Genomic DNA, 13596 nt, shown 5'->3' with positions numbered 1-13596 from the left:
GCCTGTGGTCCCAGCTACTTGGGAGGCGGAGGCAGGAGACTTGCTTGAGCCCAGGAGTTGGAGGTTGCTGTGAGCTGTGAAGCCATGACACTCTACCCAGGCGGATAGCTTGAGGCTCTGTCTCAAAAAAAATAAAAATAAAAATAAAAAAATAAAATTAATCTGTGGTTCTGGGTTGGAATTCTGCCACAGGTTACATCTGAGGACAGCACAGAGAAGGTGAAAGTATACCTGAGGGTCAGACCCTTGTTACCTTTAGAGTTGGAACGACAAGAGGACCAGGTGAGTGTCTAAGGAGGGAGGATTTAGGATGGAATGATGCAGTATAGAAAAAGATTGCCAGGAATGTTACCTTCTGTAACAATTTTATTTTCCCCATTCTCAGGGTTGTGTCCATATTGAGAATGTAGAGACACTTGTTCTACAAGCACCTAAGGACTCTTTTGCCCTGAAGAGCAATGAGCGAGGCATTGGTCAAGCCACTCACAGGTTTACGTTTTCCCAGGTATGGAGGTACTGGTCTGTGAATAAGGGACCAACATTTTCCAGTACCTTTATTCACTCTGTAGAGAGTAAGCTAGTCCTTACTTGACTGAGTTCCTTGTATATGCACAACTACAGTTTTGTATATGCCCTAGATATATGTAAGTCAATGTATCTAGTAATTTATGTGAATTAATTTCCTGAAATTTATGATCCCTATTCTCCTGACAAGGATACTGTGGCTCAGTGAAAAGTAATATTGCTAAAGCCATGAAACTAGAGTCAAGTTCCACCCATCTCCAAAACCCACACTTGTGACCATTATATTTATTGTCCCATTGTGTGTGTATAGCATCAGGCTTAGTGCATAGCATTACTTAAGTATGTGTTAATTTGAGCAAAAGATGGACTAGCAGAGAATGGTTGAATCATTAGTGTTTAGGGAATAGCTGACAGCATTGCAGGAAGAAGCTGCTTGAGCAGTTTCTAGAGCAAATCACCCAGGAAGAGATACATCAGCTATGACTGCTCAGGAGGCAAGTGGATAGGCCTCTAAGAAACTGGGTCTATCTCTAGATCTTTGGGCCAGAAGTGGGACAGGCATCTTTCTTCAACCTGACCGTGAAGGAGATGGTAAAAGATGTACTCAAAGGGCAGAATTGGCTCATCTACACATATGGAGTCACCAACTCAGGGAAAACCCACACAATTCAAGGTGAGTAGGAATGCTTCACAGGATTATTTATTGGCCTTGTGATGTGTCTAAATTTTGATGTTCTCAGTCTCTCAGGGGGAGAAAGGCATTTGCCTCTTTGGTATCCATCTTTGGTATGCCTCCAGGTACCATCAAGGATGGAGGGATCCTTCCACGGTCCCTGACTCTGATCTTCAACAGCCTCCAAGGCCAACTTCATCCAACACCTGATCTGAAGCCCATGTTCTCTAATGAGGTCATCTGGCTAGACAGCAAGCAGATGCGACAGGAGGAAATGAAGAAGCTTTCCTTGCTAAATGGAGGCCTCCAAGAGGTAGTGTTAGTATCCATGGAGGCAAAGGCAGGAAGGTATGTATCTTGTGTAAGTTTTGTGCTTACCCTTTCCCTGTGCTCCTCCAGGAGGAGCTATCCACTTCCTTGAAGAGAAGTGTCTACATTGAAAGTCGGATGGGTACCAGCTCCACCTTTGACAGTGGTGTTGCTGGGCTCTCTTCCATCAGTCAATTTACCAGCAGTAGCCAGTTAGATGGTAAGTATCATGACTGGATTCTGAGCCAAATAATAGTAGGAACCCACTCCCTGTTCCAAACAGCTGCTGGTACAGACCAGAATTTTTAACTTGAGCTCTGCCTTCCAAAGCCCCTGCAGGCCAAAGGGCAGATGGACTATTCCTAGGGTTGATGCTCTGTACATTGGCTTCTTCTTCAGAAACAAGTCACCGATGGGCTCAGCCAGACACTGCCCCAGTAAGTGTACCAGCAGATATTCACTTCTCCATCTGGATCTCCTTCTTTGAGATTTACAATGAACTGCTTTATGACCTGTTAGAACCACCTAGCCAGCAGCGCAAGAGGCAGACTCTGCGTCTATGTGAGGATCAAAATGGCAACCCTTATGTGAAAGGTATGAGAATGTGAAAGAGGCTGGTATGAACCCTAGAGAATTGGGGAAAGACTAGGAAAAGAGTCGGGTGTTTCTATCTTATGTCCTTCTCTCCTTTGATCTCAGACCTCAATTGGATTCACGTTCAAGATGCTGAGGAGGCCTGGAAACTCCTGAAGGTTGGTCGTAAGAACCAGAGTTTTGCCAGTACCCACCTGAACCAGAACTCTAGCCGCAGGTGAGTGGATTATGAAAATAAACCCTTCACTGTGTTCCAAGGAAATATTAGTCTTCTGCCTGGTCATGAAAGATGTGAATGACTTTTCTCTTTTAACTTCCAGTCATAGCATCTTCTCAATCCGAATCCTGCACCTTCAGGGGGAAGGGGATATAGTCCCTAAGATCAGCGAGTAAGTTTTTCAATTTAGAACTCTGGGCTTCTTGACTGTAAAGGATAATTTGGGGAGCATGAAAGAGGTCCTCAGAGGAATTAATTTTTCTCCTTCCTCTGTATAGAGATTTTTAGTGGGCTCTCCCCCTCCAGAACTATACAAAGGGCTGGAAGACTCATACATGTGAGGTCTTTATGTATGTGCATCATTCTAGGTTGTCACTCTGTGATCTGGCTGGCTCAGAGCGCTGCAAAGATCAGAAGAGTGGTGAACGGCTGAAGGAAGCAGGAAACATTAACACTTCTCTGCATACCCTGGGCCGCTGTATCACTGCCCTGCGCCAAAACCAGAACAGGTGAGCTTTTAACTGTAAGCTGAAAGCTGGGAGGGCCTGGGGCTTTGTAGTTTGCTAACAGGCTTCCTAGTTACCACTACTGACAGTGCTAGGATACTCCGTGGGCTTGAGTTCTGCTAATAGCTCTGTTTTCTATGACTCTCTCACAGGTCAAAGCAGAACCTGGTTCCCTTCCGTGACAGCAAGCTGACTCGAGTGTTCCAAGGCTTCTTCACGGGCCGAGGCCGTTCTTGCATGATTGTCAATGTGAATCCCTGTGCATCTACCTATGACGAGACTCTTCATGTGGCCAAGTTTTCAGCCATTGCTAGCCAGGTGAGAAGTTAGGGGTGTGAGGGTTATGTTCACTTTGAGCTGGTAACTTTATTTAACTAGTAAATTATTTTTTGAGACAGTCTCACTCTGCCACCCTGGGTAGAGTGTTGTGCTATCATAGCTCACAGCAACTTCAAACTCTTGGGCTCAAGCAATCCTCTTGCCTCATCTTCCAGAGTAGCTGGGATTGTGAGCGCCTGCCATAACACTCAGCTACCATGTTTCCCCCAAAATAAGACACTGTCTTATATTTATTTTTTCTCAAGAAGACACACTAGGGCTTATTTTCAGGGGATGTCTTATTTTTATTAAGTATAATACAACAATCTACATTTATTCAAATACAGTTAAGTCGTCATCTTCTGGAACCTGACAGGGGGAGCCAACCTTCTTGGTGGGGCTGGTGCTAGTGATGCATGAACTCCTTTCCCCTAGCTGTTCGCACGTACACAATAGGATGCCTGCAACCGCAGCAGTTACTACACGCACACCCACACAAGTGCAAATGGCTCGGAGAAAAGATCTGTGGCAGATAAACGGTATTCAGTCTTCCTTATTGCTCTGTGCCGAAATGCATGCCCATCACTAGGTCTTATTATCGAGGTAGGGCTTATATTTAACAAATGCATAGAAATCCTGCTAGGGCTTACTTTTGGGGTAGGTCTTATTTTGGGGGCAACATGGTAATTGTTCTATTTTTAGTAGAGATGGAGTCTTGCTTTTGCTCAGGCTGGTCTCCAACTCAGCAGCTAAAATGATCCCACCTATCTCAGCCTCCCAGAGTGTTAGGATTACAGGCATGAGCCACCATGCCTAGCTTTGAACTGATAACTTTAAGAAAGCTATTAGGTCGGGGTGGGGCAAAGGGGAAAAGGAGAAAAAAAAAAAAGAAATCTAGGTACCATACTAGTTTTTGAGTCAATTAAGGTTCTTCTCCCCACTCCCACCAGCTTGTGCACACCCCACCTGTGCAACTGGGATTCCCATCGCTGCATTCATTCATCAAGGAACACGGTCTTCGGCCATCTCCCAGCTTAGAGAAAGGAGCTAAGGCAGACCCAGGCCTTGATGATGACATTGAAAATGAAGCCGACATCTCCATGTATAGCAAGGAGGTATAGCCACTTAATGGCTAATATTTTCTATGCTGCTTTCTAGGTGGGTTTGTACCTTTTTAGAGCATGGGCATCTATATGATGGCCTCCCACGTGTGTGTGTCTCTTAGGAACTCCTACAGGTAGTGGAAGCTATGAAAGCCTTGCTCTTGAAAGAACGACAGGAAAAGTTGCAGCTGGAAATGCAGCTCCGTGAAGAAATTTGCAATGAGATGGTGGACCAGATGCAACAACGAGAACAATGGTGCAGGTATTGGCTGAATTACCTCTTTTGCTCTGTCACCTGGGATAGAGGGTGGGAAGTGGGGACTGGGATGGAGTTGTGTCTCGAGATCCGTCTTGCAAGTTCATGCCTCAAAATTTTCACTCAATTCTCTGCTTTCATTTTTTAACAGTGAACACTTAGACACCCAAAAGGAACTATTAGAGGAAATGTATGAAGATAAACTAAAGATCCTCAAGGAGTCACTGACGAGTTTTTACCAAGAGGAAATTCAAGTAAGTTGCCCTGGATTAACCTCAATCAGCTGCTCAGATTTCTATTGCTAGCTTGCCTGAAGTAAATAGATTTTATAAACTCCAGTAAGGGCAGGAATGTATAACTCACATTTCCCTTAATGCTTTGTTGATATTCAATCTAAGTTTGGCAAATTAAGGATTTATTTGGTCAGGAGAAGGTATAAGTGCTAACAAACAGGCTTTTACTAATGAGTGTTAGGAAGCTTTTTTTTGACACCCTTGGTAGAGTGCTGACATCATAGCTCACAGCAATCTCAAACTCTTGGGCTTAAGTGATCCTCTTGCCACTGCCTCCCAAGTAGCTGGGACTACAGGCGCCCACCACAATGCATGGCTATTTTTCGAGACAGGGTCTCACTCTTGCTCACGCTGATCTCAAATACCTGAGTTCAAGCAAACCACCCACCTTGGCCTGTCAAGAAGCATATTTGTTCAGCCATCTGATCATGCAATATCTGTCTGACTCTGGACAGAACTGTACTCTCTGCTTCCCTCCTAGGAGCGGGATGAAAAGATTGAAGAGCTAGAAGCTCTCTTGCAGGAAGCCAGACAGCCAGTGGCCCATCAGCAATCAGGGTCTGAAATCCCCTTACGACGGTCACAAAGGTTGGCAGGTTCTTCCTCTACCCAGCAGCTCCAGGATGTTAAAGCTAAACTACAACAGTGTGAAGTAGAGCTAAACTCCACCACTGTAGGTGAGGACTGAGAGAAGGAAGCACAACAGTGGTTCAGGGAAGAACTGTTACTCAAACCTGGGCCTTCTGCCTCCTACTCCAGCATAATTTCCTCAACTGTGAGCTACATCCCTTTGAGCTGTTATTCTAGGATGTACATGGCCTAACTTTTTATATTTGCTGAAGCTCCTATTTTTTTTTTTTTGAGACAGAGCCTCAAGCTGTCCTCCTGGGTAGAGTGCCATGGCTTCACTGCTCACAGCAACCTCCAACTCCTGGGCTCAAGCAAGTCTCCTGCCTCTGCCTCCCAAGTAGCTGGGACTACAGGCGCCCACCACAACGCCCGGCTATTTTTTGGTTGCAGCCATCATTGTTGTTTGGCGGGCCCGGGCTGGATTCGAACCCACCACCTTAGGTGTATGTGGCTGGTGCCTTAGCCGCTTGAGCCACAGGCACCGGGCCTTTTTTTTTTTTTTTTTTTTTAAGAGACAGAGTCTAACTCTATTGCCCTTGGTAGAGTGCTCTTTGGGCTTAGGCGATTCTCTTGCCTCAGCCTCCCCAGTAACTGGGACTACAGGCATCCACCACAACACCCGGCTATTTTTTGTTGCAGTTTGGCTGGGGCTGGGTTCAAACCTGCCACCCTTAGTATATGGGGCCGGAGCCCTACTCACTAAGCCACTGGTGCCGCCTGCTGCAAGCTCCTCAATTAAAGAGGTAAGTCCAAGGCTAGAAAACCTACATATTAACATTTTATTTTCTTCTCTCAGAACTGCACAAGTATCAGAAAATGTTAGAACCACCATCCTCAGCCAAACCCTTCACCACTGATGTGGACAAGAAGTTAGAGGAGGGCCAGAAGGTAATTACCTGTCTCTGCTATCAAAGCTCTTACCTAAAGTAAGTAATCCAACATTCTTTATCACTGGCTCATGTGAAAACAAGATAGGTTTTTGTGCAGTTCTGGAGAGTGGATACTTAATTCAGCTAGCCTTTCTAGTTTACTTCTCTTCTAATGGCTACCCACCCCTCCAGATCTCTATCCTAGTTGATCTTGGCTACAATCTGATTCCTAGTCCCTTTTTCAGAATATAAGGCTTCTTCGGACAGAGCTTCAGAAACTCGGTGAATCTCTCCAGTCAGCAGAAAGAGCCTGTTGCCACAGCACTGGGGCAGGAAAACTTCGTCAAGCCTTGACTGCTTGTGATGACATCTTAATCAAACAGGTTAGGACATCCTATCTATCCCCTTGTCTCCTACCAGCCTACTCCAATGTATGTATGTGAGAAGGGGAATGAGGACCATAAGAGAAAAGTAAATATTTTTAGGCTGAACATATTTCCTTACAATATAAAAATAAATACTCTTTTTTTTTTTTTAAGCATTTACTAAGTACCAGGAACTATACTAAGTAATTTTTAGGTACAAAGGTAGATAGTCCTTCTTATATGTTTTGGTTTCAAAAGAAAATACTCTGGAAAAAAAAAATATTCTGTTCAGTTATGAGCTTTGACCATAACAAGTTAATCTTTGAAGAAATAGTTGAGTCATAACTGGTAATTAATGGTATATGTATTTTACCTTGCCTCAGCCTGGGCGCAGTGGCTCACACCTGTAATCCTAGCACTTTGGGAGAACAAGGCTGGTGCACTGCCTAAGCTCAGGAGTTCAAGACTAGCCTGAACAAGAGTAAGACCCCATCTCTAAAAAATAGCTAAATGTGGTGGTGGGCGCCTATAGTCCTAACTATTTGAGATGCTGAGGCAAAAGAATTGCTGTAGCCCAAGAGTTTCAGGTTGCTGTAAGCTATGATACCATGGCACTCTACAGAGGGCAACACAATAAACACTGTCTCAAAAAAAAGTATTACCTTGCTTTCGTGTTACTCTAATATGCCAGACAGAAAAGTATTTTCTGTAACTTTATTAAATTTCCTTAGGACCAGACCCTGGCTGAGCTGCAGAATAACATGATGCTAGTGAAACTGGACCTTCGGAAGAAGGCAGCATGCATTGCTGAGCAGTATCATACTGTACTAAAACTCCAAGGCCAGGCTTCTGCCAAAAAGCGCCTTGGTGCCAACCAGGAAAACCAGCAACCAAACCACCAACCCCCAGGGAAAAAACCATTCCTTCGAAACTTACTTCCTCGGACGCCTACCTGCCAAAGCTCAACAGACTGCAGCCCTTATACCCGGATCCTGCGCTCAAGGCACTCTCCTTTTCTTAAATCTGGGCCTTTTGGCAAAAAGTACTAAGGCTGTGGGAAAGGAGAAAAGCAGTCATTGCCCCAAGACACCTTAAGAAACAGGTCTCTTTTAAGCTTTCCCATATACCTAGAACTCTATCTAGAATGCAATATTCAGACACTAGTTGTTTTTCCTCTTTTGTATTATAATCACCTATGTAATCTCATGTTTTTTTACTTATATGGTTTCTATGCACACAAGAAAATTATATTAAAGACATTATTGTTCACATTTTTATTTGAATTCCAAATGTAGCAAAACCATTAAAAGAAATTATAAAAAAGGACAGAAAAATTGAGAATCAAACATCATTCTGGCCCATGGGAGCCTTGCATAGGCACAGCAGTGGAGACCAGTAACTAGTATACAGCTAGTCTAAGAAGGCTTAATAAGAAATGAATTCAAGTGGCATTAGGTATTCTAAATCTTCCCTAATAGAAAATGAGATATCACACCTAAGGAGATGAATAGATAACACATATGTCCTGGGAATAAGGATGAAGGGTGGACTCTGAGCTCAGAATGATCTATAGCCATCTACTATACAAATTCACTACAGCAGACATTACAGTCATAGCATATTACCTCCTACTGAACACAAGATGCACAGGCCTGAAATCCTCCAGAGGTACCACAAGAATGCTTTACCTTGTCTAGATAGATAAAAGCTGAAAAAATATTCTGTAGGAGATAAGAGGGAAAAAAAACAGGCAATTACACTGAAAATTTGTTAAAACAGACGATCTTGAAGTGAGTTTATGCTTATCTTTATAGTCACAAAAGTTATTTCCAAAATGTCTATGAAATTATCTGCATCCTGTCTCCTTGCTTTCCTGTGGTAGGAGTACAGCTAACACGATAGCCATGTTTTGCCCTCTATCTAAATCTAGCAAAGTACTTTGAAAGCTTTTAGAAGACTCCTCCTCAATCCTAGATAGAGTAAGTATGAATGTATAGCTCCACTCCAATTAAATCTCTGACATCAGAAATGGGGGTTATGCTCAGCAAATCTAAGAGCAAGGTTATTTCTATACATTTTACATTATCCTAATGGGTAACTTGGTGCCCCTACTGCCAGCAGAAGGTGGAGTGGTTAACTTTTCTCCCTTTCCTCTCTCCCACTTGCAGCATTAAAACTTTATTCCTGTAGCATTGCCTGTGCTAAAGTGCTGTAAAAAGATTATTTGGGGGGCGTGTGTGGCTCTTGAGAAGAGCCCAAGATCCAAAGCCACTCTTTGACAGTAGGGAGATAGAAATGCTTCTACCTGGCAAAAGACAATGTCTTCCTGCCAGTATTCTGTCAATCTGCTTCCGAAGATGATTTATATAAACTGTCACCATGGAGCTGTTTCCATCTGTAGATGTGGTCCTTGGAAGAACAGATGTGACCGTTCTATACATGGAGGTAAGGCTTAAGATGGGTCTAGCAATGTGCTGGCTTGAAAGCAGCCAACTATGGTGTGACAGAAGATAAGTTGAGTGGAGAAACTCTGCGTGTGGGAGTGTTGTTAGCAGAGAGTGAAGCAGGAAGGAAAAAGGGAGCAGGCATCTCAGTGGAGGGAGTCTCGCCTTGGTTTCGAAGCTGCAGGATTTGCCGGAGTAAGGCCTTACCTTCTTCCCGGGTCTGAAATGAAGTTAGGCAACTGTTTGAAAATATGCCCAAAGCTTTTCTCCAAATAGGTTATTAAGATAGTGATAAACAAGTTCCACATATCAAGGTAGGGTTTCTACTTATGTTATTATCTGCGTTCCACTCAGCAGCTCATGCTAAAAATCAAATGTTCTATCTTAAAACCCAAACCTTTTATTAAGGAAGGGACACTCACATCATTGAACGCACAGCACTTTTGGGCACAAGTTGAAGCTTCATCCCACAGCTTGCACTTAAAATAATACTGGGCCAGATAGCGGAAGGCAGTGCTTTCCTCTAAGTGTTCCACTATTTCCTAGAAGGGGAAAACAAATGACTGAGAGGATGATAATAAGATCAGCAACATCATTCTTATGCTATGATACATACCCCACAGGAATAGATATCTTGGATATACTTGATGTAACACTGGGCAGCCTGTTCTGACTCAGTCAATTGTTCATGAAGCCTACAAAAGAAATTGGTCTTAAGTATAAATCCGATCTTGAAGCAAGTAAGTGAGAAAAAGTAAGACCAAAGAACGACAATATAGGTAAGTACAAATTTTGACATAAGGCCAGGTATGGTGGCTCACACCTGTAATCCTAGCACTTTGGGAGCCCAAGCTGGGTGGATTGCTTGAGGTCATGAGTTCCACACCAGCCTAAGCAAAAGTGAGACCCCACCTCTACTAAAATAGAAAAACTGAGGCAACGGCTTGGCACCTGTAGCTCAGTGGCTACAGCGCCAGCCACACACACTGGAGCTGGTGGGTTCAAATCTAGCCCAGGCCTGCCAAACAACAATGATAACTATAAACAAACAAAAAAAGCCAGGCATTGTAGCAGGCACCTGTAGTCCAGCTACTTGGGAGGCTGAGGCAAGGGAATCGCTTACACCTAAGAGTTTGAGGTTGCTGTGATTTGTGACACCACGGCATTCTACCTAGGCAACAGCTTGACACTCTGTCTCAAAAAAAAAAAAAGAAAAAGAAAAAGAAAAACTAAGGTAAGAGAATCGCTTGAGCCCAAGAGATGGAGGTTGCTGTGAACTATGATGCCACAGCACTCTACGCAGGGCAACAGCTTGAGACTCTGTCTCAACACATTTTGACATAAATAACATCCTGAAACCTAGAATAAGTATTAGTGCCCACCAGATGTGCTGGTTATTGTTATCAAAATTTAGGATCATTACTCTGCTATTAAAGATGGAGAGTTAGTAAATACTTAATCTGGGTAATATATATATTTGGGGGGGGGCACAGAGTCTCACTATGTCAACCTCGGTAGAGTGCTGTGGCATCACAGCTTATAGCAACCTCAAACTCGGGCTTAAGTAATTCTCTTGCCTCAGCCTCCTGAGTAGCTGGGACTACAGGCACCCGCCACAACACCTGGCTACTTTTTATTGTAGTTGTCATTGTTTAGCTGGCCTGGGTCAGGTTCAAACGCACCAGCCTTGGTATATGTGGCTGGCGCCATAACCACTGGGCTACAGGTGCCGAGCCTGGATAATATACTGTTAAAAAATTCGGGGCAGTGCCTGTGGCTCAAAGGGGTAGGGTGCCGGCCCCATATGCCAGAAGTAGCAGGTTTAAACCCAGCCCTGGCCAAAAACTGCAAAAAAATAAATTCTCTAGGCTCAGCGCCTATAGTTCAAGCGGTTAAGGTGCCAACCACATACACCACAGCTGGCAGGTTTGAATCCAGCCCAGGCCTGCCAAACAACAATGACAACTACAACCAAAAAATAGCCAGGCGTTGTGGCGGGCACCTGTAGTCCCAGCTACTTGGGAGGCTAAGGCAAGAGAATTGCTTAAGCCCAGGAGTTGTCTTCTTTTTTTTTGCAGTTTTTGGCCGGGGCTGGGTTTGAACCCACCACCTCCAAAGCCCAGGAGTTGGAGGTTGGAGCTGTGATGTCACGGCACTCTACCCAGGGCGACAGCTTGAGGCTCTGTCTCAAAATTTTTTTTTCTATTAGGCTCGGCGTCCATAGCTCAGTTAGTAAGGCCACATATACCAAGGCTGGCGGGTTTGAGCCTGGCCCAGGCCTGCTAAACAACGACAATTGCAACCAAAAAATAGGCGGGCGTTGTAGCAGGTGCCTGTAGTCCCAGCTACTCAGGAGGCTAAGGCAAGAGAATCACCTAAGCCCAAGAGCTATGGCACTCTAACAAGGGCAGCATAGGGATACTCTTGTCTCAAAAAAAAAAATTCTCTGGGGCAGCACCTGTGGCTCAAAGGAGTGGGGCACCAGCCCCATATACTGGAGGTAGCAGGTTCAAAACCAGCCCTGGCCAAAAACTGCAAAAAAAAAAAAAAAATCTCTGTTAATACCCAGAGTAAGACTAAAAAAGATACCACGCAACTCAGATTTTTTTCTGAGAAATGATAAAAGAATGAGCAGGAATGGGGCAGCGCCTGTGGCTCAGTGAGTAGGGCACTGGCCCCATATACCAAGGGTGGTGGGTTCAAACCCGGCCCTGGCCAAACTGCAACAAAAAAATAGCCAGGTGTTTGTGGTGGGTGCCTGCAGTCCCAGCTACTCAGGAGGCTGAGGCAAGAGAATCACCTAAGCCCGGGAGTTGGAGGTTGCTGTGAGCAGTGCGATGCCACGGCACTCTACTGAGGGCGATAAAGTGAGACTCTGCCTCTACGAAAGAAAAAGAAAAAGATGAGCAGGAATGATTGCATTTAAGAAACTCTTGCATACTATTTCTGAATTATTCATAATTTTTTTCTGGCCCTTATCAGGAATAGATCAGTACTTTAAAGTTGTTTTCCTAGACTCTTCTGACTCAAATTCCATTTCATTTATTTCTTCAATTCTTGCCTAATAGGAAAGCAATTCTCCCCTATAGAGTGGCATTCTCTAAAGTCAAGATGGCTAAATTCACAGACTAGCATTCATACATGCAGGTACATCCTCACACCCATGAAGGATGGTGTGTAGAGAGAAGGCCCTAAGAACATGCAAGACCTAACATCCCAGAATAGCCAACAGAAATATCAATAGCATTTCACTCACTTTGCCAGTTTCACCAGAGCCATTTTCTCCACATCTCCCACAGCGTAAGCTCTCCAATAACACTGTCAAAAAAATACCATCGTCCCATGACTAATTTCATAGAGGCTAGGCTCCTGTAAGCCTCCCAAAGTTCAGACTTGCAGATGCAAGGCATTTGTACTAATTCCGATAGGTCCAGGCTTCATAATGACATGCCCACTGACCTTAAATTGGCCAAGCTTTACTTCTACCTTATGTACTTATAAATATTCAGACTTTCTTATGCAAGTAGATGAGAATATGGAGAAATTAAAGCACAGGTAGCCCAACCTTTATGTAAACAACAGATCCACTCAAATCCTTCAGGACCCAATTTCAGGTACCTTCTTGGCTTCCACCAGCTGATTGAGTTTCTCATAACATTCTCCTAAAGCAACCAGCATACGAGAATCGTTGGGCCTAAAAGAGAAGAAAAACTGACAGCCTAAACAAAGACTTTATCAATAAGTGAAGTCTTCCCTTGAACTACATAGCTGTTGTTTCAAATCTATGCAAGCACTAGTCTTTAACCTAACGCTTCATAATTAGATAACTTTGTTAATTATACTGGTGACCCACTAGTGGAATATACTAAAGAAATGACCAAGCTCCATAAAATGGCTCACACCTATAATCTCAGCACCTTGGGAGGCCAAGTTTGGAGGCTCCTTTAGGCTAGGAGTTTAAGACCAGCCTGGGCAATATAGTGTGACCCCCATCTCTACAAAATATTAGTATTTCTTTTGAGACAGAGTCTTATTTTGTTGCCCTCAGTAGAGTGCCATGGCTTCATAGCTCCCAGCAACCTCAAACTCTTGGGCTCAAACAATTCTCTTGCCTCACCCTCCCAAGTAGCTGGGACTATAGGCACTCACAACAACACCTGGCTATTTTTAGAGGTGGGGTCTTGCTCTTGCTCAGGCTGGTCTTGAACGTGTGAGCTTAGGCAATCCACCCTCCTTGACCTCCCAGAGTGCTAGGATTACACGTGTGAGCCACCACGCCTGGTCTCAAAATATTAATATTTAAAAATCAGCCAGGAAGGGCGGTGCCTGTGGCTCAGTGAGTAGGGTGCTGGCCCCATATACCAAGGGTGGCGGGTTCAAACCCAGCCCCAGCCAAACTGCAACAAAAAAATAGCTGGGCATTACAGCGAGCACCTGTAGTCCCAGCTACTCAGGAGGCTGAGGCAAGAGAATCACCTAAGCCCAGGAGTTGGA

The 13596-nt window shown here is 44.2% G+C and overlaps 2 protein-coding genes across 3 annotated transcripts in view; one reads left to right on the top strand and one right to left on the bottom strand.

Annotated features, from left to right (window-relative positions):
- The window catches only part of KIF20A (kinesin family member 20A), an 11103-nt gene extending 3369 nt beyond the window's left edge, over positions 1–7734 (top strand). The window contains exons 3-19 of the mRNA XM_003782162.3: positions 193–282; positions 386–505; positions 1060–1198; positions 1324–1511; positions 1598–1727; positions 1907–2101; positions 2207–2318; positions 2422–2490; positions 2687–2827; positions 2977–3142; positions 4093–4257; positions 4368–4507; positions 4653–4755; positions 5276–5471; positions 6221–6312; positions 6539–6676; positions 7390–7734. Coding sequence (XP_003782210.1) covers positions 193–282; positions 386–505; positions 1060–1198; positions 1324–1511; positions 1598–1727; positions 1907–2101; positions 2207–2318; positions 2422–2490; positions 2687–2827; positions 2977–3142; positions 4093–4257; positions 4368–4507; positions 4653–4755; positions 5276–5471; positions 6221–6312; positions 6539–6676; positions 7390–7707 — 2502 coding nt within the window. The 3' untranslated portion in view covers positions 7708–7734. The remainder of the gene's footprint in view (positions 1–192; positions 283–385; positions 506–1059; positions 1199–1323; positions 1512–1597; positions 1728–1906; positions 2102–2206; positions 2319–2421; positions 2491–2686; positions 2828–2976; positions 3143–4092; positions 4258–4367; positions 4508–4652; positions 4756–5275; positions 5472–6220; positions 6313–6538; positions 6677–7389) is intronic.
- A 183-nt stretch (positions 7735–7917) lies between these two features.
- The window catches only part of CDC23 (cell division cycle 23), a 33059-nt gene continuing 27380 nt past the window's right edge, over positions 7918–13596 (bottom strand). Inside the window, exons 12-16 of one of the 2 annotated variants that reach the window (XM_023516046.1) lie at positions 12721–12796; positions 12359–12420; positions 9719–9797; positions 9525–9644; positions 7918–8379 (exon numbers count right to left, since the gene is read on the bottom strand). In XM_023516046.1, the coding sequence (XP_023371814.1) occupies positions 8287–8379; positions 9525–9644; positions 9719–9797; positions 12359–12420; positions 12721–12796 (430 nt within the window). In that variant the 3' untranslated portion in view covers positions 7918–8286. Of the gene's footprint in view, positions 9323–9524; positions 9645–9718; positions 9798–12358; positions 12421–12720; positions 12797–13596 lie in introns of both variants that reach the window. The other variant, XM_003782161.3, reaches the window with a different exon arrangement.

The sequence above is a fragment of the Otolemur garnettii genome, unplaced genomic scaffold, assembly GCF_000181295.1.
Source record: "Otolemur garnettii isolate 467f Iridium unplaced genomic scaffold, OtoGar3 scaffold00003, whole genome shotgun sequence".
Lineage (NCBI taxonomy): Eukaryota > Metazoa > Chordata > Mammalia > Primates > Galagidae > Otolemur > Otolemur garnettii.
The sequence above is the reverse complement of the archived record's forward strand: the minus strand, read 5'-3'. Positions and strand labels throughout refer to the sequence as shown.